Below are 22,434 nucleotides of genomic sequence, written 5' to 3'. Positions count from 1 at the left end.
TTAAAATTAATAAAAATATTTTATTGAATTTCAGGAACTTGGTACTTTTTAAAAATTCCAAATCTTTGCACACAGATCAGCACTCTGCTTCCTCTGAGCTGCAGTTGCTTGGCCGTCACGATTGTCACTTCTCTCCTTGTGTCACACAGCATAGAAAACCCAAGTCCTGATGCTCCCCGACCCCTCCTCAACTACTACAGCTACTCTGTGACCAGCTCCCCAGCAGAGGACAAGGAAGTGGGGTGGGGTATTTACGGAGACCAGCTGCTATCTGTGAACACATTCTACAGTGTGGGAAATAGCTATACAATGTTATGCCACACACATTCTGGAATGCACCGTACCCAGGACACAGGTGAGCTTCCCTTTGTGGTCGGTGTGGTTCAAGCCAACGCTGCTGAAGTTATCTCGTCCCTGAGGGAGCTCAGAAGTTTGGTAAAGGTCAAAGCGAGACTCCATAAGCATTCAGCAGTGGTGCCACAGGCACTGGGGACTGCTGTGAGCTCCTTGTGTCAGGAGGGGCTTCTGGGAACTCCGATGAACATAAAACTAAAGTAGTGCCTTCAACACTGGGAAGAAACCCTGGGTTTAGTACTCAGTTAATAACCTAAGGGTCCAGTTTCTGCCCTCTCCTTGGCAGCGTTACATTCCTATGGACCAAAGCAGCAGCAAGGCCAATACAGCAGCAAGGAGAAAAGATGGGTTGTGTGCCTATTGGCACACTTCACTAACGTGAGACTGAGAAGGTGGCCTTAAAGAAAAAAAAAACCTCCTTCCATCTTTAAATGTTTTCTATGATCCCCAAAAGAAACTCCTACAGACCCATAAGGTCTGTTTGGGGCTCAGAGGTAACGAGTTTGCAGATCTCACTCATAGGGAACAAGTCCTGGGCAAGCATGCTACACACACATCTCCAGATACACAGTATGTCCAGTTGGTGGTACCTGAGCCCACCCTTGACTAGGGCGGCGGCCTGCCAGCGTACCATGTTATCTGAGGCCCGCAGTCTGGATGCACATGCTGGGCACAATATAACCCAAATTAAAGTACTCTGCAAACTGCAAACCTTTATGAGACAGACATTCCGAGGTTACCTGCAAAAACGATGGAGGAGGCAGACTGCGGTGGGCACACACATGTTCTCACTCGCATCATGTCTCACCTTTATTGTTTAAGTGGCTGAGTTATATAAATCCAGCTTGGGTGCAGTAACTCCATGTCAACACGCATCATCTGCAGTAACATTGTGACAGCTCCATACTGTGGGTGAAGCAATACTTAGAACAGACTTATCATATTTGGTCTTTATGTAAATAATGTTTTAAATTGCCTAAATATACCATTCTGAGCCATTTCATTCTACCAGGAAAATACAGGGTTTCCCCCCCTCTCTTAAAAAAAATTAAATACCAAAATAACTACATTTAAATAAATAACGTTATGATGATGACATTAGGGAAAAAAAACTCACAATGAGCCTAACGCCCTCTGCCTGTTGCTCAGCTCAGTCCAGAATGCTCTGGAAAGGTGAGCGGTGAACCTGAGTGTGGGCTGGGCTGCTGGCCTCCCCACCTCTCCTCACCCTTCCCTCTTAGTTTACTTGCTATGTGACATAAGTCAGGATTAGTGTGGGACGTCATTCTGAAATTCCAGAGAAACCTCTTGAGAATCATAAAATGGCCTGAATGCTTGATACTTGGCTGCAGGGTCTCACTCCCAAGACCCTTAAGTTAACTGGCAACATCTCTCCACCAGCTCTTGCTGCGAGTGTGCCATACAGATAGCCAGTCAGAGGCCAGAGCTGACCCCTATGATTCCCCAGGTTCTGGGAGAGAGAGATTTATGACCTTGGTCTGAAAAGGCGTGACAGAGGCCTGGATCTGTTTCCCAGGAGGGAGGGATCTGTTGCTTTAAGCATACACAATATTTAGATTTGTTTTACTAGAGTGGGAAATTACGCCAAGGACAAAGTCTACATAAAGAAACAAACAACAAACCCAGCAAGCTAGAGCAGGTACGTGCGTGCAGCCTGATGGCTGGAAGGCTCCCAGGGTCTCTTGTCCCAATGCCCCCTGGCCTCATGGGTCCATGCAGCCTCAGCCCACCCACCCTCTACAATGGCACAAGGTAGGTCAAATTCATCAGGTAACTGCTCTAAACGGAAACGGGCAGGTAGGTGTCCTAAGGGAGAGCCACCCAAACACAGGCAGGACAGACTAGAGCAAACCATCCCACGGGCTAAAATCAAACCACAGAAACAAACAGAAGGACGCTCTTTCCCCCAAATGAATCTCAAATTTCCAGAGTAGAAATGGAGTGATATGAAATGTCAAAGACCCCATTATTCAGTAAAGAAAGGACACTGCCAAGTATTCTAATTCCGTATGTGAACAACAAAACACTGTCTTGTCTCTCAGCCACAGCCAGCAGGTCCTATGAGGGCAGCAGGTGGCTGTGGCTCTGTCCCCTAAAGGAAAGCCAGCGAGATCCACTTGTAGCAGGTGCTGCATCCTCCCAGGAGACTCAGTCCTTTGGGACCTGGAGTTCTTGCTTGTAGTAAAAGCTGAGCCCACAGACAACGGCCCAGCGAGTGCTCTGTCGGAGACACCACCTCTGGAACCAGGGTTGCTGTTGTGGGTCTGTTCAAGTGTAAGATGTCTTTAAATTAAGGAGTTTTAAGGCCACCTGGGTTCATGTTTTCAGTGCTGAGAGGTGAAGTCCAACCGCAGGGCCCTTTACCCACCGAGGATGCGCTCCCTGCTTCAGTGAGAGAGAGGCAGCACTCCCTGCTTCAATGAGAGGCAGCGTCTCCTTTTGGCACCACAAAGTTGATGTCTGAAGAAAAGGTCTCCCACAGCTAGTTCTGGATTGCCTTTTCTCTCACAGCTGCTGGTGGTGCGTCCACGCTCAGGGCAATGACAATGCTCTCGCCATCTTCTGCTTTAACTCGCTTGAGCTCTGGCTGCTCTGCCTGGTCACCATTCTGGCGCTTTGTGGGCAAGGATGCCGATGCTGATGCGTGGGTGGCCAACATATGGAGAGGACTTGCCGCTGCTGAAGGACACAGTGAATCAGAACCCCACGCTACTGCATAAACCCCTGACCATGGAGTCCACCCTGGCATGCCAAACCCTCTGAGTCTTACACAAAATCCCAGGGATAACCCTACATGGCCAAAGTCTCGGAAGGTCAATTCCCATCAGTAAGAAAAACCTCTGTAGCTTCTACAAAAAGCACAAGCTACTTGAAAGCCTAGAACCGCCAAGGCAAGGAGGCTTCTGTTCACCTGGAGGACGGAGAACTGTTCCCTCCAAATAGAAAATAAGGCTGTTCTGGTTTGAGAGATAGCCATTTCTCAACTGTTCAATACATTATTATCTAAAGCTTTATCTACAAAGAAGACATGCTTACTTTAGGAAGGCAGCTTAGAACTGTCCCCCAAGCCTAAGAACTTGCGTTCTATACTCAGAACATACAGGTGCAAGGAGAAAACTGACCCACAAATTACTCTGGGACCTTTATGTACATGCCCCCCCAGGCAATAAATGGGTTTTTTTTTTGGGGGGGGCAGACCCAGGAGATAGATACCCATATCTTACCCACCTCCTTTCTTTGTTTTAGTAGAGTCTCACTGTGTGGCTTTGGAACTCATGGAGAACCACCTCCCGTGCCTCCAGAGTGCCAGAATGAAAAGGTGCAATAGCACACGCAGCCCTGACTATTCTAAAGGCTAAATTCCAGCTGAGGCAGTGGGCAGTCTTGCATGTCAACTTGTCTGAGGGAACCACTATTACCTAACTATTAACACAATGATGCTGATGGTTTCTGTCAAAGAAAACGTAAGATAAACACTGAGCAAAGCAAATGACCTGCCAACCTAGATGGGCCTCAGCACATTATCTGAGGAATAAGACAGAGGACTCTCAATGAAGAAGAGTCCTGTTTCCACTTAGCCCTCCTACTGTAGCAATCCTCTCTTCTGTCCAGAAGGTCTGTCTTTTTATTGGCCTCACACCTAAATGAGCAGACTACTTCAGGTCTATTTTTCTCAAGTTGTCATCCTCCTGTATATATTACCAACATGTGCCACCACAAACCTCCAAGGTCTCTTTTCTCCTAACTGCATATACTTATGTATGCTTAGCTCTGCTGGCTGTTTCTCTAGATAGCTCCAAAATACAGATGCCAGTGGGAGGTTGCTACTGTTCTTTCCAGCTTAAGCTATCCTTGTCTCAGGTGGTGGTACTCCTGAGATATGTAAGTCATCACGTTACCAGGGAAACAAGAAGCAAGATGAACACACTGGCTGCTTCACACCAGCTCACTGCCTACAAAGGGAAAGAACCCTGCCCTCCAGCCCAAGTAGACAAAGCCCCTTCAAGTTGCTAGACTCTTTGAAGCAGAGCCCTATAGCACCACAGGCACCATCAAACATGATCGCAGCATGAACACACACGAAGGGAGAAGACCCAGCTCTTGTCCCACACTCAGCCTGACTTTTTATTACTTTTTATTACTTTTTTAAGGCTGGTGATAGAACCCAAGGGATAGACCAGGGCATGCTAGGCCAGCTCTGTCACATCCCTACCCCACTCTCACGCGGCGTGCGCTGCCATGGGGTCGGGAAGGGCATGTCCAGCCGTCAGTGGATGTCATCAAGCCATCAGTCATGTCGTCAAGCAGCTATGGGAGGCACGAGCTACCCTTCTCAGCTCTTCCCAGTGTGGCTGATGCTGACTGAGCATGGCCAGCCGCCTAGGACAGTGCTAGGGCCTGGGCGAGTGGCTTAGACATCCTCAAGCCCAGGCTGTCTCCAGTCTGTCTTGAAACTCAAATCTTAGCTCCACAGCCTCATGCCAGAGTGTTCTTCCTCAGCTCCTGTTTGTGTACTTCAGCTACAAATGGCTCTCACACAGTTCCTGCCCTGCCCACCTGAGCCAAGTCTATGAAGTGGGGAGCCTGCAGAGAGCTGCTGTGCTGATCCTGACTGCACTCCTACCCCTGCCAAAGTGTGTAGACAGACAGGAGGCTATAGAAACTTAACTAGAAATAGATTAATATACCCTCAAATACATGTATCTGGGAATTGTCGGTAGAACACCAACTCAGGACATAATGTCACTGCTGTGGCTCAGCGTTAAGACTGTTCTCACAGTAGATGAGAGCCATTATGAGGGACTGCATGCACTATAAAACAATCAGCAACCCTGCCTTCTGCCTCATGACAGAAGGAAGGTCTTCAATAGTAGATGGTGCCTTGATATTGGCCAGGCCAACAACCTTAAGAGACAGTAACCTTTTCACTAACTATGACTTATCTAGTGTTAGATTCTGTTACACTAATACAAATGGACTCAGACAGGGGCCCGATGGGAAGTCAGTCAGTTCTCTATCCCACAAGGGTTAAGTTATAATTAGGGTGTGCAAGTACAGCCTGGAGGAGGCACAGAGCGCACAGGCTGGACACAGGTAGCTAGAGACTCAGACAGCGGGGCTCTAGTGCACATAAACGTCAGGTGTCTGTCAGCCATCTGGGCCAGCCTTTATGGGGGACGCTCACGGAAACATCTACTGCCTTCTGAAAATAATCCCTCTGCTTCAGGGACAAGAAAGCAGCATGTTGGACGGAGTATGGGGTCCACATAGAGTCATAGAGCACAGGGAACTTTAGTTCTTCATCTTAAAATGCTCATAAACACTGGGCTTAGGGTATAATCTTTAACCCCAGCACTCAGGAACCAGAAGGAGTTCAAATTCAGCTGGTCTAGACAGACCCTGTCTCAAAAATTTAAAAAGAATTTGATGAAGATATAGCTCAGTGATACAGTTCTTGCCTGGCATGTATGTGCAAGGTTACTGGTTCAATCCCCAGTACCATAAAACAAACAACCGCATGCTTAATTTCTAAAGTTGGTGAGAATGCACTGGCTGCAGATCCAGTGCCCACATGGCTGCCCATAACCATGTGTAATTCCAGTTCCTCAACTTCAACACCTCTGGCCTGTGTAAGTACCAGGTAGGTAAGTGACACACATATGTACATGCAGGCAAACACCTATACACAAAAACAAGATGGTCATCAGTACATAGTGCTAGCATGCTCAGCTATGTGTCCAGTCCTGAGTTCAATCCTTAGTATATTTTATTGAGACTAGGAGGGATGGCTCAGGATTCTGTGATGCATCTGCTTCTGGCTCCTAAATACTGGGATTAAGGTACATGCCACCATGCCTGGCATTCTTTAAAATTCTTTAAAAGACATTTACTGTTTATTGTCTGTTTATATATTAATTATATTTATAATCACATAATTATAAATCATTTATGTACCATGGCATAATGTATACAGGTCAGAATTTATAGGAATGAGTTTTCTCTTTCTACAAATTCTAGAAATTGAACCCAGGTACTCAGGTTTGGTGCCAAGTACCTTGATATGATGGACCACCCCAAGAACCCAACACATAGTACTGCTAAAAGAATGACAGATATAGACAGACAGACACTGAGAGAGAGGAAGAGGGAGAAAGGGGAAGAGAAGAGGAGAAAGGGAGGAAGGCCATGAACTGAGCAGAGACGAAGGGCCCTGAGGTACTGAGTAGGCCCATCCATGCACGGGCTGTGCACAACTGACCTTGAGCACGAGCCCTAAGAGAAGGCAGGCTGAGGACCTCATCTACCTCCTACGCAGACACCAGGCACCTGTGAGTGTCACTACTGACACAGCTACCCTCAGGAGGGGAGTGCTGGGCCTTGGGCGGGCGGGAGATTCTGACACCAGGAGAGCACACTGGGGTTTTCAATACAAAAAACTTGAATTAGGGTGGGCAGGGGCACAAATGTAAGTAGATACACATGCACATGTGTGGGGGCCATCACTAGATGTCTTTCCTTATCTCTTCTCTTCTTTAACTTTGGGAAAAGGTGGCTCACTTGGCCTGGAGCTTCTATAGCTAGGCATGATGCTACATACTCTAGTTACGATTACTCAGGAGGCTGAGATGAAATCCCTGGGAAATGCCAGGCAAGCATTCAGTCACAGAACCCCACGTCAGCCGTAAAATGCTCTTTTAAAGAAGTACCAGCCTCGGTGAGCTCCAGTTCTGGTTGAGTTATAGGCAAGCCACGATCACACTCTTTAAGAGCACATGCAGAGCTACAGAGATGGCTCAGCAGTTAAGAGCACTGACTGCTCTTCCAGAGGTCCTGAGTTCAATTCCCAGCAATCACATGGTGGCTCATGACCATCTGTAATGAGATCCAATGCCCTCTTCAGGTGTGTCTGAAAACAGCTACAGTGTACTCATATAAATAAAATCTTGGGCTGGAGAGATGGCTCAGTGGTTAAGAGCACTGACTTCTCTTCTGAAGGTCCTGAGTTCAAATTCCAGCAACCACATGGTGGCTCACAACCATCCGATAAGATCTTCTGGGGTATCTAAAGACATCTACAGTGTACTTGCATATAATAAATAAATAAATAGATAAATCTTTTTTTAAAAAAAAAAACCAAACACTTGCAGAGTGCTGGTTCACTTCCAGAGGACTCACATCTGGTTCCCATCACTCACATCAGCTCATAACCATACCTAACTCCAGTTTCAGGGATAACTACAAAAGAGTGCTCCTTACGGCAGGTTTAATGAGGACGCCTGGGCTCTTCCACTAGTTTCCATTTGCTTGTTAATCTTGTGCACGAGCCAGTTCTCTTTCCCTGAGATTTTTTCCATGGATGGAGCTCCCAAGAGATTTCAAGCAGTAAGTACCGAGAGCAGCATTCTCTGCTTCCAGTTTCCTCAATCTCTAACAACTCACAAGGCACACAGCAAAGCCTTAGAAGAATTTGAGGGTGCTTAAGTAGCAGCCATTCCAGTACTCCAAGCTCAAGCTGTTGCTGGGCTACACTGGCCATCTACAAAAGGTTGAGGATAGAGCTTCTTTCTGCCATGTGTCTTCTGACACACATCTTCTTACACCTTGGTTCACAACATTGAGCATGGAAGTCACCCTGACAAAATGGCAACAGTACAAGGTTTCTGAATAGGCAATGACTCCCCACATCCCCAAAAATATCAAACACATAATGAATCTGAGATTTAGCAGCCTGGGATTTGAACACACAAACACTCTGCACTGCTTATGCCACTATGCCCTGTGATGTCGACAAAGGCTTTGGGAAACTTCCTGGCTCAGACTCATGAATCCTTATTAAGAAATGCAATGTTTAATGTATACACAAAATTTTCTACTACCAAAGTAACAGTGTCCTTTAATTGTAGGGGGAAAAAGGAATAATATTTTTCTACCATTATCCCCCAGCATTTCAATATCAAATCAGTCTATCTTTGCATTGCACTGTTGAAATATTAAAATACTGTTTCAGTTGCTAACAGTTTTCATTTAAACATTCACTCAGGAGAATTTGTATTAGGATTAGAACAGACAACAACCAAGGGCCATACATATTCTTCTGCCATTCTGTACCATGGGAAACGGTGTCCCCTCAGCATCGGCTACTATAAATTCTAACTATAAGGCTGGTAAGTTACGACTGCGCAGGTAAAGGCACTGCTGGAGTACCGCTGAACTGCTGCTCGAGTTCAATTCCAGAAACCTACATAAAGGTGGAAAAGGAGAACAGCCGGGCGGTGGTGGCACATGCCTTTAATCCCAGCATTTGGGAGGCAGAGACAGGCAGATTTCTGAATTCAAGGCCAGCCTGGTATTCAAAGTGAGTTCCAGGACAGCCAGGGTTACACAGAGAAACCCAGTCTCGAAAATAAAAAAAAAAAAAAGAGAGAGAGAGAGAGAGAGAAAAGGAGAGCAGATTCCACACAGCTGTCCTGACCCTCACATGTGTGCACTGACTAACATGTGTACTGCACCACATAGTTTTATGATTTTTAAAAATTTTTTATTTATGTGCATGCTTATAAATCTGTATGTGCATGTGAAAACTAGTGTACGTGGTGCCTGCAGAGGCCAGAAGATGCTGTCGGATCCCTTGCAGCCACTCAATGTGAATGCTGGGAACTGAACTCATGACCTCTCGAAGAAGTGCAAGCACTCTGCACTCTTTAGCACTAGTTTTTTAAAAAAGAACATACCAACTCTGAAATCGTGATGCTGTTCTAGGTCCTACAGTATCAAATAGTCAGGCAAGACTTAAGTCTTCATGTAAATGACTAAGCAGGGGGAGGTGCTTGCCGCCACCTGTGACAACCTGAGTTGGATCTGAGCACCCACATGGAGACTGGGCTGACAAAGCTGTTCTCTGACCTTCACATTCACAGTTCTCATTCCTACTGAGCGGAACGAGGAGGAGAAAGCTGTGCAGCAGAGCTCATCCCTCTCTGCCCGCCACCAGAGCAGAGCAGAGCAGAGCAGAGCAGAGCACACTGTGCCCAGCTACCTCGAGCTCCATGGTGCATTACATCCGCAAACCCTGAGCCACAGCAAGTCCTTCTTACATGAGATTGCTTCCTGTTAGGTATTTTGTCACAGAGACAAAGAAGGTACCTATTTGCATACCTCTATATCTGGAATGTTTTAAAAATTTCTGTGGAAGAGACTGGAAAAATACTTCAATGGTTAAGAACACTGGCTGCTCTTATAGAGGAACCACGTTCAATCCCCAGCACCCACAAAGTAGCTGCCTGTAACTCTAGTGCAGGGGGCTCTGATCCCTCTTCTGGCCTCCATGGGCACTAGATGCATGCAGTGTATACACATACATATAGGCAGAATACCCATAAACATAAACATAAATAAATGAATGAAAATAGAAAACTTTCTACAAGTTTAGGGGCTGTGGCAGAATTTTAGGCCCTCCTCTAGTAGGAGCCCCGTGGCCAACTCCCCCCACTCTGCTGCACTGCCCAGGGCTTCAAAACTGCCAAGTCAGGACAGATGCAACCATGGAAGTCCCTTCTATGAATTAAGAGCCTGCGTTTCCAGTCGCAGCCCCAGCGTGCCAGTGAGGGGCATCGGGAATGCATGAATGCTGCTTACCATTGTTCACCTGGCTGTGCACTGCTGTAGGCATGGGTACCACATGAGCTCCGTTTTGCGTTACAGTTTTTATTGGAAGCTGGTGTTGACCTAAAGGCGCCTGCTGCACTATGGTCACTGTCTGAACAGGGGTGCCCTGTGATGTCTGGATGATTCGGCTAGCAGCGCCTAGTGTGGCTGGGCTAATTGCAGGGACAGGTTCTACTTTCACTGAAATCAAAAGAAAAGGGAGAGAGATGATATACTGTTGCAAAGCTGAGATTTAGCAGTTTTAAAAACAAGTGAGGATGGCACAAGCCTAATCCCAACCTCCACTGCAGCTATTGCCAAGCTTAAGACAAGATCACAGTAAGGCTTGAAACGGGAAGGGGGGGGACAACGGACAAGAACGGGGATGGACATAGCTCAGTAGAGTAGAAGGGCGCTGGCCTGGCATTTATAAAGCCCTGGGTTTGATACATAGTACTGTAATAAATAAATAAATAAAAATAGAAATGTTTAAAACCCAGTCATAGACTAGAGAGATGCCTCAATGCTCAGGAGGACATACATCCTCTTCACAGCACACCTGGCTTGATTCCCAGCACCACGTTGGTCAATAACTCTAGTTCCAGATCCACTACCTATAACCTCCAAGGGCACCTGGACTCATGCGTGTGCATGCACACATGAGTGCGTGCACACCCACACACCCACTCACACACTCATACCACTGGGTTGGGGTTGTAGCCTGGTAATACAGGGTTTCCCTAGGATGCATGTGGAGCCAGGCTCAATTCCCAGCACTGCTAACCCCTAAAAGGCAACAAAGAAACAAGAACCAAACCCCAGGGAACCCCAAGGCAGAACAAATGATCCCAGGGTCTTGGGTGAATCCGAGAAACTAATGGGAGATTTTTTTTTTTTCTTGCTCACCTCTGACTTCTCTGTGGTCGCCATTCTCTTGTGGTTCAGCCTTAGGAGGAGCCAGCACCGCAGCCTGGGTGACCACAGCTTGTCCAGCAACTGTGTATGTGTTTGCTGGGGCCAGTCCAGCCACACTGGTGACTGACACTGCTGGTATCTGATGAACAACATGGACCGTCTGCACAACAGGTGGCTGAGAGGTGGGTGTGGTCACTGGGGTTGCAACAGTGTAGGTGACAGGCTTAATGGCCGGGGGTAGCTGCCGCTGGACAGTAATTAAGACGGGCTGACTAGAGAGAGGTGACCCTGTTGGGAGACAACATGAGCAGTATTGAGCTTGCACGGCTCCTTGATCTTACAGTTTCCACACGAAGCTCTTCCTAACATGAACACTAGACTTTAAAATACAGAACATTACAAAGGAGAGACATGGGCTGGAGAGATGGAAGCACTGATTATTCTTATGAAGGTCCTGAGTTTGAATCCCAGCAACCACATGGTGGCTTACAACCATCTATAATGACATCTGACTCCCTCTACTGGTGTGTCTGAAGACAGTTTCAGTGTACTTACATATAAATAATAAATCTTAAAAAAAAAAAAAACACACACACACACAAAGGAGAGACATACATCATTTTATTAAATTTTTTCAAGATTTATTTTTGTTTATCTGCTTAAGTGTTTTGCTTGCTTTTGTGTCAGTGCACCATATGTGTGCCTGGTACCCACAGAAGTTTCAAGAAGGCTCTGAATCTACCAGAACTGAAACACAGTGTGCGTACTAGAACCTGAACCTGAACCCAGGACCACGGCAAGAGCAGGAGATGCTCTCAACCACTGCGCATCTATCTCTTCTGCTCAGATGTACTGTCTTCACAGGGACATTTAGTTTCTAGATCTAATTAATAAAAACTACAAACTCTGTTTTATTCTGATTTCTGACAATATCTCTTTCCTCCTTCAAGAATATGCTCTCTGTGAGGGCCTAAAGGCATGCCATCTGCGCCCAGAACCAACACTTTCATTCTGGTAGGACAGAGGCACAAAACTCAGAAACAGCCACAGGTGGTCAGAGCCTCTGGTTCTCAGCAAGTGGACATCAGCAGCTGGAGACAGGTGGCAGGGCAGGGTCTCTTTGGGCCATCGAGCCTAGCCGCCAGAATGCCCATCTTCTAGCTTTACTAAGATACACATTTTATTCTATATTGTGGTTCTGCAACTAAACTGGAAATATTCATCTACTCACTAAATGGGATACATTTTTGTTCCAATCAGTGCCTAGTTTGTCTAACTTCTTTTGGTGAGGAAAGGGCTTTTTTTTTTTTTTTTTAAGAAAACAACTGAGAAATACCGATTCTTTTTAGTTTTGTTTTTAGGAACAGGGTTCCACTATATATGCCAGGCTGGACTTAAACTCACAACAATCCTTGCCTTAGCCTCTTGGGTAATAGTATAGTCACTCACTACCACACCTGCATGCCGATTTAAAAAAGGAAAGAAAAAAATCCCAGTGCCACCGGTTTTTCCAAAACCTTCCATCCACACAACACTCAGGTACTTACACTAAGTGCCAAATTCAGGCATCTCTGTCTGGCCCCACTCCCAGCCCCTTTGCCCCTCCCTCTTCCTTCTCCTGGGGTCTCTCTCACCTGGTGCACTCTGGGCAAACCTGGCCTCCTGGATGACGGCAAGCTTGGGCTGTGAGGCACCAGGCTCAGGCTCCAAGGGGGCTGGGGAGCCCTCCCTCGACAGGCTCTCGGGGGTCTGGGCGCCACTGGAGTGAGCAGACAGCACTCCGGCATGGTTGGGAGAAGCTGGGGCACTCCTGGGTCACCAAAAGAAGACAGGGGTATTTTACAGTGATGCTCTAAAAAGGATGCGTCCATTCATTTAATCTTTATAAAGGGAAGCCTCTGTCTCCTGCCAACTGAGCCCAGGTCTGTGTGGCTGACTTTCTCTGTGGAGACCCAGTGAGGCTCAATGGACAGTACCAGAGCTAGGCCACGCATGCCACACAGGTTGCTCAGTTCCATGAGAAGGCTGCTACCCTCTCAGAGCAGTGTTTCTAAGGAACCAGTCAGCAGGAACCAGTGAGCAGACTGTGGGGCCTTAAGGCTTCTAATAACCTCATTTCTTTCAGGTTAAAAACATTCTTAATGAATGTGAAACATACGGTTCTAAAATCAGGCAAATGAGAAATCTTGAGTTTACAAAACTGAAAGTCACTTTAAAGAACTGTTCACATACCAAAAGAAATGAAAACTACCACATGGCTCCATGACCTTGCCTCCTGGAGTCTAATTACTTTAAGATATGCATTAAGTTCAAGGGAACAGCAAGCAGTACAGGTGAACAAGGCGATAAGAAATAGAAACATAACCAACCTTTTCCCAGTTCCCCACCCCAACACCAGTACAGGCATCCGCAGATCTTCTGTTTGGAAGGAATCTCTGCCAACATGCTGAAGTGGTATTACTGACAGTGAGTGCAGGCTCTGGTTCCTGTGTCCTTACCTAGAGGAGAGAGGTCCCAGGGGGGTTCTAAAGCAAGGCACGCCCCTAGGCCGTCTTTTCCTAAAAGCCTGCTCTACCAGCTTGCTCTCGGAGGCAGGGTCTATCCTCCAGAAGGAGCCTTTGCCTGGTTCTTCCTGGGAACGTGGCACTTTGATGAAATAACGGTTCAGAGAGAGATTGTGGCGAATTGAATTCTATGAAACATAAAAAAATACGTAGGATTCACTTTGTTGAGAAATGAAGATGTGCCCAAGCCTTACTGCCCTGTAAAGCAGAAACCTAGGTGCTCAGCTGCAGACACAGAGTGAGGCCTCAACGCCCAGCCTCCCTGGGATGAGCTGAGTGAGACTGATGTGGGTTGGAGCCTGTGTGGCCACAACTCAGGGAATCTCGTGTGGGGAGGGGGAACCTGGGCATGAGAAGGATTAAGGCTCTGCCATTTCCCATTTCTTCCTTTCAAGGTAGGAAACAGGCCTGTCACTACCACCTTGGCTTTGGTCAGATGGGAGTCAAGACTATACTGTCAATTCTTTCTGTTTGGAGACAAACAGCAGACATAAGCCACCCCTTTAAAATGTTTGTTACTTTGTATTTTCGATGAAAGAATCTGTCATACCATTTAAAGAACATCAGTATAGTATAAAGTACTTATTTAGCAAGTCAGCAAAGCCCAGGAGTTATAAGTGACTCCACCTTCCAGTCCAGTACTTGGCTCTGTATTTCCAAAGTACATCCATGTGATTATTTGACCTTCATCAATAATTCCACTGGGGAAGGAGAGAAAAACCAACTCCTAAGCCATCATTCTTCTTCAAAAAGTTTAGCTTCAGGATTTCCAAGGGTCTCAGACAGTGTCTGACTTCTAACCCCCTGACTTGTGGCCCCAGCACTGAAGTAAACACAGGACAAACGTCATAAATTCACAGCTACTGTCTCATATCCTTACATCTTTGAGTACATTTAAAAATCAAAGTTTCAAAATGGTAATAACTTAAAATCTGGGGATATACAAAAAGCCTCCATTTTCTCTATTCCCCATTAATATTCTAACGTAATAATAACTAGCCATGGCCTGAAGTTCTAACTTGTCAGAGGCAGCTAAGAAATCTAACAAATGTCCAGTATTCCTTTACAGTCTTTCCCAGAGACTGCTCCAGAATCAGTGAGTCATGGGTAGGAAACAAGGCCTCTGACTGTGGCTCTGAGTCAGGTCATGGGCAGCGTGAAGGGGCCTGGCTGTGTCTGACTCGCTGAGATTCAGCATACTTGAATAAACCGACATATAGTGCTTCGATGTTTTGTTATCAGGTACTGCTGACAACCAACCTTTCTTCCAATTCCAGAAAATCAAAGGGGGCTGTTCTTGGTGCCCATCAAACACAGAAGGCAAACCTTCACCAGCTGCATTCAGACCTTTCAGGTTTGGAGGAGAGGCAGAGTCAAAGGCTGTATGTCAAGAGAAGCAACCCAAACAAAGATAACATAGGCTCAGCATCCCTAATTAAAAAACCCAAATCCAAAACTTTGAGGAAACACGGTGCTCCCAGCAGAAAGTCCCCACTTGTCCCCATGTGCCTGCCACACTGCCATTAGGCACTGGCACACTAGAGATGTGACAAAACTGTATACAGGGAAAAAAAATCAATGAACATCATGTTTAAACTGGTTCTTTCCCTAGGATATCTTGTTATAGACAGGCAAATATTCCAAAATCTGAATCATTGAGATAAGTCAGTGGACTCGAAACCACCACCTGAAAAGGGAACTCCTGCAGCCCCTGTGGTTAAGCTGGTCCCGCTACTCAAGACTCCAGTCCCACTCAGAGCACAAAGCCACAGGATAAAGACATTCAGGGAGCTCAGCTACACTAGCTCAGGAAACAACTTAGTTTGCACGTTATTAGCATAGTGGGAATGTGGAAGCAGTAACTGGGCTTTCTGTCCAACAGGAACCCTGAAGGTGAAGGCTGCTTCTCTCCTCCCCGTCATGTGCTGAGGACACTCATGCAGTTGCAGTGGTTGAGGTCAGGAACTGCTCCTTACAGGTCTGAATATTAACAGCCCCCACCCAGTCTGGGTGCCTTACTAACCACCCCCTTCCCGAGAATCTGCACACAGTATGAAGTCAAATCCATAAATGGGCACCTGTAATATCTTATCCAATACTCTGCAAATGGGGGAAACATGATTCTTAGTTCAGATACAAAGAGAAAAGCACCCATTTTTCATTATTATTTTAGGTCCACATACTATGGTCAAGATAAATGTACCTTCAATCTGCTCTTACAAATGAATATAATCTTAAAAATAATTCTTTGTCTTTCTTCAAAAACAAAAAAGGGGTGCTGTTCTTTCTATACAATCTAATTGCCCCATTTTGTGGTAAAATTTCCTCTGCAAATTACAAAATAGCTGTTCAACACAGAGACTCTGTAATATCCTAAAAGTTAGACCAAGAGGCAGTCTTATAGATGCAGGGCATTTGAGATGAGAAGGGAGACTTCTATCCTCCACACAAACTGCTAGAGAGCAGGACTCAGGTGGAAACCCACCTCTGTGCACTTGTGCCTAAGTGTGTGTGTAGGCCAGAAAACCACCTTGAGCTTCATTCCTTAGGAGCCAAACACACCGGAGATATTTTGATACAGGGTCTCTAACAGGGCCTAAAGCTTGCCAAATAGGCCAGTAAATCCAAAGGAGAGGCCCTCCCCAGCACCCTAGACTGTTTACATTAATTCTGAAAATGGAACTCAGGTCCTCCTGCAAACATTGTTCCTTTTTTTTTTTTTTTTTTTTTAACCAACTGCTCTATTTCTTCAGCCCTGGAAATCCAACTTTCTTCTGTTAAGAAGCCTTCCTCCTGACCCAGAGAATAGTCAGAATAAATACGGTCTGACGTAGATTTAAGAGATGCTTTTAGAAAAGCAGCTGAGCTCTCATGGCAATATAAGACCAAACGAATGCCAGCATCCCAAAGCCGAGGACAGGAGCAATTTACAAATGCAAACCCATCAAGCCAGGCAGTGGTGGCACACGCCTTTAATCCCAGCACCTGGGAGGCAGGAGCAGGCGGATCTGAGTTCAAAGCCAACCTGGTCTACAGAGCAAGTTCCAGGACAGCTAGGGCTGTTACAGAGAGACCCTGTAGGGTGGGTAGGCAAGGGTGCGTGTCTGTGAATTAAAACAGATTCCCGACAGCTGGTCTCTCTCACACTAAATTATCTGGAGCCAGTAGGAATAAACATTCCACACTCAGGTGAGAGAAAGTCATCTTTATGAACCTTGATCTGCACAGAGAAGAACATGTCTGAGTAAAAACAAGAGTTAACAGAATTCTTTAGCAAGAAAAGTATAATATATACCAGAAACACACAGACATAAACAATCACATAGCTTGAGTCTTACTCAAGCTTTCAAAGTACCTCATCTCAAAGCCCCTGGGAACTGGTATTTCAAATCATCAGCATTCTGAACATTAACAAATGAAAACAAGCCCTTAGACCTTAAGGGTCCTCACATGCGCACACTGACTGTGCTCCATGGTATCCCATGGGACAGAGTGGACAAATTAGTCAGTGCTCTCTGGGACCTTTAAAAGTCATGAGTGTTTTAAGCACAAACTTCATTCCGTGGAGGACAGGAAAGTGCTAGGATCAAACCTACAATATGCTGGGCATTCTACTGATGAGCAACATCTCTGGCCCACAGCCTATCTCCACAGATTAAAACATAGTCAATACAGCTGGAATTCAATATGCATTATGTTAAGGCCCTTGACACAGAACAGACTGTGGCAATGTTCCCCAAATCCAGTGACTTCCTGGGGATTGTCCAGCAGTTTGTGCATCCCAGGAAGGGAAGGTGGAAAGGTGATGGTCTTACTTTTCATCTTCTATGACTAAAGACTCTTTAAAGGTTAATAGCAAAGATCCAGTTTAACACATTTCTACATGTGCAGGTAAAAAGGGCTTCAGTGGGGCATGGCAGCACACACCTTTAACCCAGCACTCAGGAGAAGCAGACAGATCTCAGCCTGATGGACAGAGTGTTCTAAAGTATAACACTTTGTTTGGTTTGTTTTTGTTTTTTAGACAGGGTTTCTCTGTTTAACAGCTCTGGTTGTCCTGGAACTTACTCTGTAGACCAGACTGGCCTGAAACTCAGAGATCCGCCTGCCTCTGCCTCCCGAGTACTGGGATTAAAGGCGTGCACCACCACTGCCCAGCAAGCAGAAGAATTCATAAAAAGTATAAGATGTTTAAAAAGTGTAAAAGGTATATAAAAATTAACTGTTAAATGTTTTTCCTTTCAATAAGCAGAAAAATTACCCCCACATATCCACATTATAATCTCCACTGGACATTTTAAAAGGTAATGATTATTCATCAAATCAAAGCCTCAAAGTGACATTGCTGTTATCGGTTATTTTATGAATTAAAAAAAAAATCATACTACAGCTCCCTTCTTTGTTTTTGTTGCTGTTTAAAACTGGTCATGGCAGCCGGGCGTGGTGGCACACGCCTTTAATCCCAGCACTCGGGAGGCAGAGGCAGGAGGATTTCTGAGTTCGAAGCCAGCCTGGTCTACAGAGTGAGTTCCAGGACAGCCAGGGCTATACAGAGAAACCCTGTCTCGAAAAACCAAAAAAAAACAAAAAAAAAAACAAAAAAAACTGGTCATGGCAAACTTTCCCTTTCCCAAGTTACCTCAATTCCCAAACTTTTCTACATGTCTAGGAAATGGTGATATATACTAGATACCCAGGTGTGGTGGTGCATACCTTTAATCCCTGCACCTGAGAGCCAAAGCCAAGCAGACCTCTCAAGAGTTCAAGGCTAGCCTGGTCTACACAGTGAGTTTTAGGAATGCCAGAAAGCTACAAAGTGGAAACCCTTCCTCAAAAACAAACAAACAAACAAAAACCCACCTCAAAACAAACAAATAAAACCCCAAAACGACTACCAGCACCAGCACCAGCACCAGCAACCTTCCAGGGAACCCAGGCTGCAGAACATTGGCATTGTGAAGAGGCTGGAGGCTCTTCACGGGGGAAACTGCAACTTAGATTGGTCCTGTCCGTCTCTGCCAAGTATAAATGCTATATTCTAAAAACAAAGTCAGGATTACCATGGTAAAACAACTTAAAAACCAGTCTCAAGCCGGGCGTGGTGGCGCACGCCTTTAATCCCAGCACTCGGGAGGCAGAGGCAGGCGGATTTCTGAGTTCGAGGCCAGCCTGGTCTACAAAGTGAGTGCCAGGACAGCCAGGGCTACACAGAGAAACCCTGTCTCNAAAAACCAAAAAAAAAAAAAAACAGTCTCTGTGAAATGTAAAGTTCCTATATTTCAAGAGGCACAGGTGGATGAACGTGAGAGGCAAGAACAGACTTTAGTTTTAAATTCCCCAACATTTTCAACAAACAGAAATGAAAGTCCCCCAGGCTTTATGTATCCCAGGGAAACATTTATTTCCCAGATAGTAAAAGCATCTGTTTCAGTTTTCTCCAGAAGTGCTGCTCCTTCTCTACGAAAGAGCAGGGCGCTGTCAGGCCTCGGCTCTCGGTGGAGACTCCCTTCTTAATGACCTCTCTAGTATACATCCCGGTTAGAAAAGGCAGCACCTACAGCAAGCTGAAACGGACTTACCTGCCAGCCCTTGTCCGCAGTCCTGTAGTATGGATAGTTTTTAGTGATGTGTGTATAAATCCCATTTAGGGTAAGTTGTTTATCAGGAGCCATTGTAATTGCTTGTACTATCAACTGTGCATAGGAGTAAGGTGGCTTTGAGTCATCCTGTGTTAGAAAAAAAAAAAAGCACCTAAGATTCAAAGATTCTTTATATGTTCTTCCAACAGCGTTTTTATTATAAAAGTAAGATAATGGGAAACGTTGAGAAAAGTTAGTTGGAAATTTGTAGAATATATAGAAAGATTAAAAATCACATATGGGGCCAACACTCTAGAGGCAAAGGCAGGCAGATCTCTTTGACTTTGAGGACAGCCTGGTCTACAAGGAGAGTTCCAGGACAGCAGGAGTGCTACATAGAAAAACTGCATCAAACAAACAAACAAACAAACAAATCACATAAGGAGAAAATTTAAATGATAAGAACAAAACAATAAAGAGAAGCAAAGCCACTGGGCTTCAGGGAGCCCAGAGCAGGGAGGGCTCTGTGGCACGGAAGGGAAGGAGCATGGCCAAGTATGATTGGGAGCAAGCACAGCACAATGGTGGTTCTAACAGGGATCTTTCCACACATCAGAAGTCACAAGAGCACTTGAGGTAGAACTGTCCAAATGCCCATCTACTGCCAAGCCTCTGCATGTGAGGACATGTCTGTGTAGAAGCCTAGTTTCTGTATGAACTTCTAGAAAATGCATACCAGCACTGGGAAATATCAAAACAATGTAAACAAAAAGAAGCTCTCTACAGGTCAGGATATTCAAATAATGCCACTTATTCAAAGCACACTCAGCATAAGGCCTCCTGGGCTTCATTACCATCACTGTAAGGATGTATACTGCTCATAAAGTCTGTAACTTATGTACTTAGTGTGTAGGTGTGATACCTGAATGGACGTCTATTCAGCATGCGCGTGTAATGTCGTATAGGACAGAAAAGAGAGCGCAGCTCCCTTAGAACTGGAGTTACAGGTGTTAGTCCCATGTGGGGGCTGAGATTTAAACCCAGGTCCTCTGGAAGAGCAGCAGTTAGTATTCTTAACTGCTAAGCCATGTCTCCAGACTCTTCCCCAACCCAGACTTGTATTTTTAGAATTTACAGTTTTAAAGGAAACCATTAGTGCTACACATTGAGTTAAGGTCAGCCTACAGAGTAAGACACTGAATCCCATCTCAGTAGAGATGCACTTAGGGATAAGGGAAAAATCAGAGGGCATAAAGGAAGAGCGCTGATGACAGCTCAGACAGCAGGAGCTGATGATGCAGACATGTTTTTCAATTCTCAATAGAAAACCTTAACACCCCACTACAGCCAGCATCCAGAAGACCCCCATGGCCCTCCTTAAATGGCTAACATTTTCCTAGCACTTACTTTGCTATCCCTTAGGCCACAAAGGCTCTGCCTCAGCACTCACAGGAAGACACCAAGTTCTAGGAAGAGACCCCAAGTCTGAGCAGTGGCTAAGCAGCTCTCCTTGCACCCACCATGTGCCTGACTTGGAGGTTTAAGCCTCCATCCCTGCTCAGAAGGCCAACGTATTTCCTAGCACTTTTTTCTTACATGTTTCTAAGGATGTTATTTGTTCTAGGAGTCAATTTTCCTCTCCTGCTATGTGGACCCTAGGAATCAAACTTTAGATCATCCGCCTTTATCCTCCAAGTCCTCACACTTTTAGAAACAATGTCTCACTATATGCCTCCAATAAAAACTGAAACTTGTTATATAGACCAAGATGGCCTTGAACTCAGAGATCCTCCTGGCTCTCCCTCCTAAATGCTGAAATTAAAGGTGTATGCTACCATTTTATTCCTTAAATAATTTAACATAGAAAATGGTCAGAATATCCCTGTATGGGTAAAGCAAACTTTGCAGCTGCTGCCAGGCCCTGAGTGTGCACAGCTGCTCACAGACCACTCTCGGTTCTGGTATTATAGCCATCATATTTCTACTGCAAGGCTTCAACCCTGCACCTAAGCCTGCCGCTGTGTGCGCAGGAACATCGATATGTTCTGCTCACTCCATGGCTCTTTTGTGTTCTTTGTGAGCATGTCACATTTACAATGACACGGCGGAAGTAGCAATATATACCAATTATGCTTTTTCTCACTTAACCCCACAGCAACTCCCTTCTGTGTCACTAGCAAGTAGTCTACAGTTGCCCTGGGAGCCTCACAGATGTGTTGAATAATTTTTTAAAAATGCACTACAAATCCTGATGCCTATGTCACACTCAGAATGACATGAGAATCAAATCCACACAGATGCACAAGTCAGTGTGCCAGACGACTTTTGTCCGCTTGACAAAAACTAGAGCCAACAGGGAAGAGGGCCCTGAACTAAGGGCTTGCCTCCATGCAAGCTGAGCAGCCTCTGGACATATCTGTGGGGCTTTTTTTTTTCCTTGATTAATTATTGGTGTGAAAGAGGCCAACCTCTGTATGCGGTGCCACTCCTGGGCAGGTGGCTCTGGACTATAAGCAAGCAAACAAGCAGGACTCCTCTCCATAGTTTCTGCTTCCGGATTCTTGCCCTGACTTTTCTCAATGGTGAACCATTACATGGAAATGCAAGACAAACAAACTCTTTCCTCCCCAAGCTGCTTTTACTAGTGTTTTATCACAGCAAGAGAAACCTAGCAAAAACAACATGGTATTTATTCCCAAAGGACTGGTTGGTTACCAGTATCTGCGTAATGCCCCCCAAATCCACGACTGTAAAACATTTACCTTTGGGCTGTCTCCACCTGAAGCTTCCTTTTCATTTTCTGGCTGGGAGTTGTCAGCCATTAAACTGAGGTCCGATGGCATCACACGGCCCACTTTGTACCCTGAAGACCCTGCTCCGCGAGGGCTGGATGGGCAGGAGTTGGCAGCACTGTGGAAGAGGGAAGAGCCCTTTAAAGGAAGCATGGTATTGTTCTTCCATAACGAGCTGGGTCAGTAAAAACAAACATTTCTCCTTAAAGATTTATTTATTATGTGTTTTGCCCACATGTATGCTAAGTGCATGTCTAAAGGAGTCCAGGATAGGCTGTGGGATCTCTTAAAGCTGGAGTTACCCCCACACCTCTATACCCCACTCCTCTATATCCCACTCCTCTATACCCCACTCCTCTATACCCCACGCCTCTATACCCCACCCCTCTATACCCCACTCCTCTATACCCCACGCCTCTATACCCCACCCTTCTATACCCCACTCCTCTATACCCCACTCCTCTATACCCCATGCCTCTATACTCCACTCCTCTATACCCCACGCCTCTATACCCCACTCCTCTATACCCCACCCCTCTATACCCCACGCCTCTATACCCCACT

General features: G+C 45.7%; 1 protein-coding gene across 2 annotated transcripts in view; it reads right to left on the bottom strand.

Annotated features, from left to right (window-relative positions):
* The window catches only part of Foxk2 (forkhead box K2), a 50,291-nt gene continuing 27,857 nt past the window's right edge, over positions 1–22,434 (bottom strand). Inside the window, exons 3-9 of one of the 2 annotated variants that reach the window (XM_021177329.1) lie at positions 21,841–21,988; positions 19,079–19,225; positions 13,434–13,627; positions 12,570–12,745; positions 10,927–11,223; positions 10,012–10,221; positions 1–3,054 (exon numbers count right to left, since the gene is read on the bottom strand). In XM_021177329.1, the coding sequence (XP_021032988.1) occupies positions 2,858–3,054; positions 10,012–10,221; positions 10,927–11,223; positions 12,570–12,745; positions 13,434–13,627; positions 19,079–19,225; positions 21,841–21,988 (1,369 nt within the window). In that variant the 3' untranslated portion in view covers positions 1–2,857. The remainder of the gene's footprint in view (positions 3,055–10,011; positions 10,222–10,926; positions 11,224–12,569; positions 12,746–13,433; positions 13,628–19,078; positions 19,226–21,840; positions 21,989–22,434) is intronic. The other variant, XM_021177331.2, reaches the window with a different exon arrangement.

Source organism: Mus caroli, chromosome 11, assembly GCF_900094665.2.
Source record: "Mus caroli chromosome 11, CAROLI_EIJ_v1.1, whole genome shotgun sequence".
In the NCBI taxonomy this organism is placed as follows: domain Eukaryota; kingdom Metazoa; phylum Chordata; class Mammalia; order Rodentia; family Muridae; genus Mus; species Mus caroli.
Note: the sequence above shows the minus strand (reverse complement) of the source record. Positions and strands in the feature narration are given on the sequence as shown.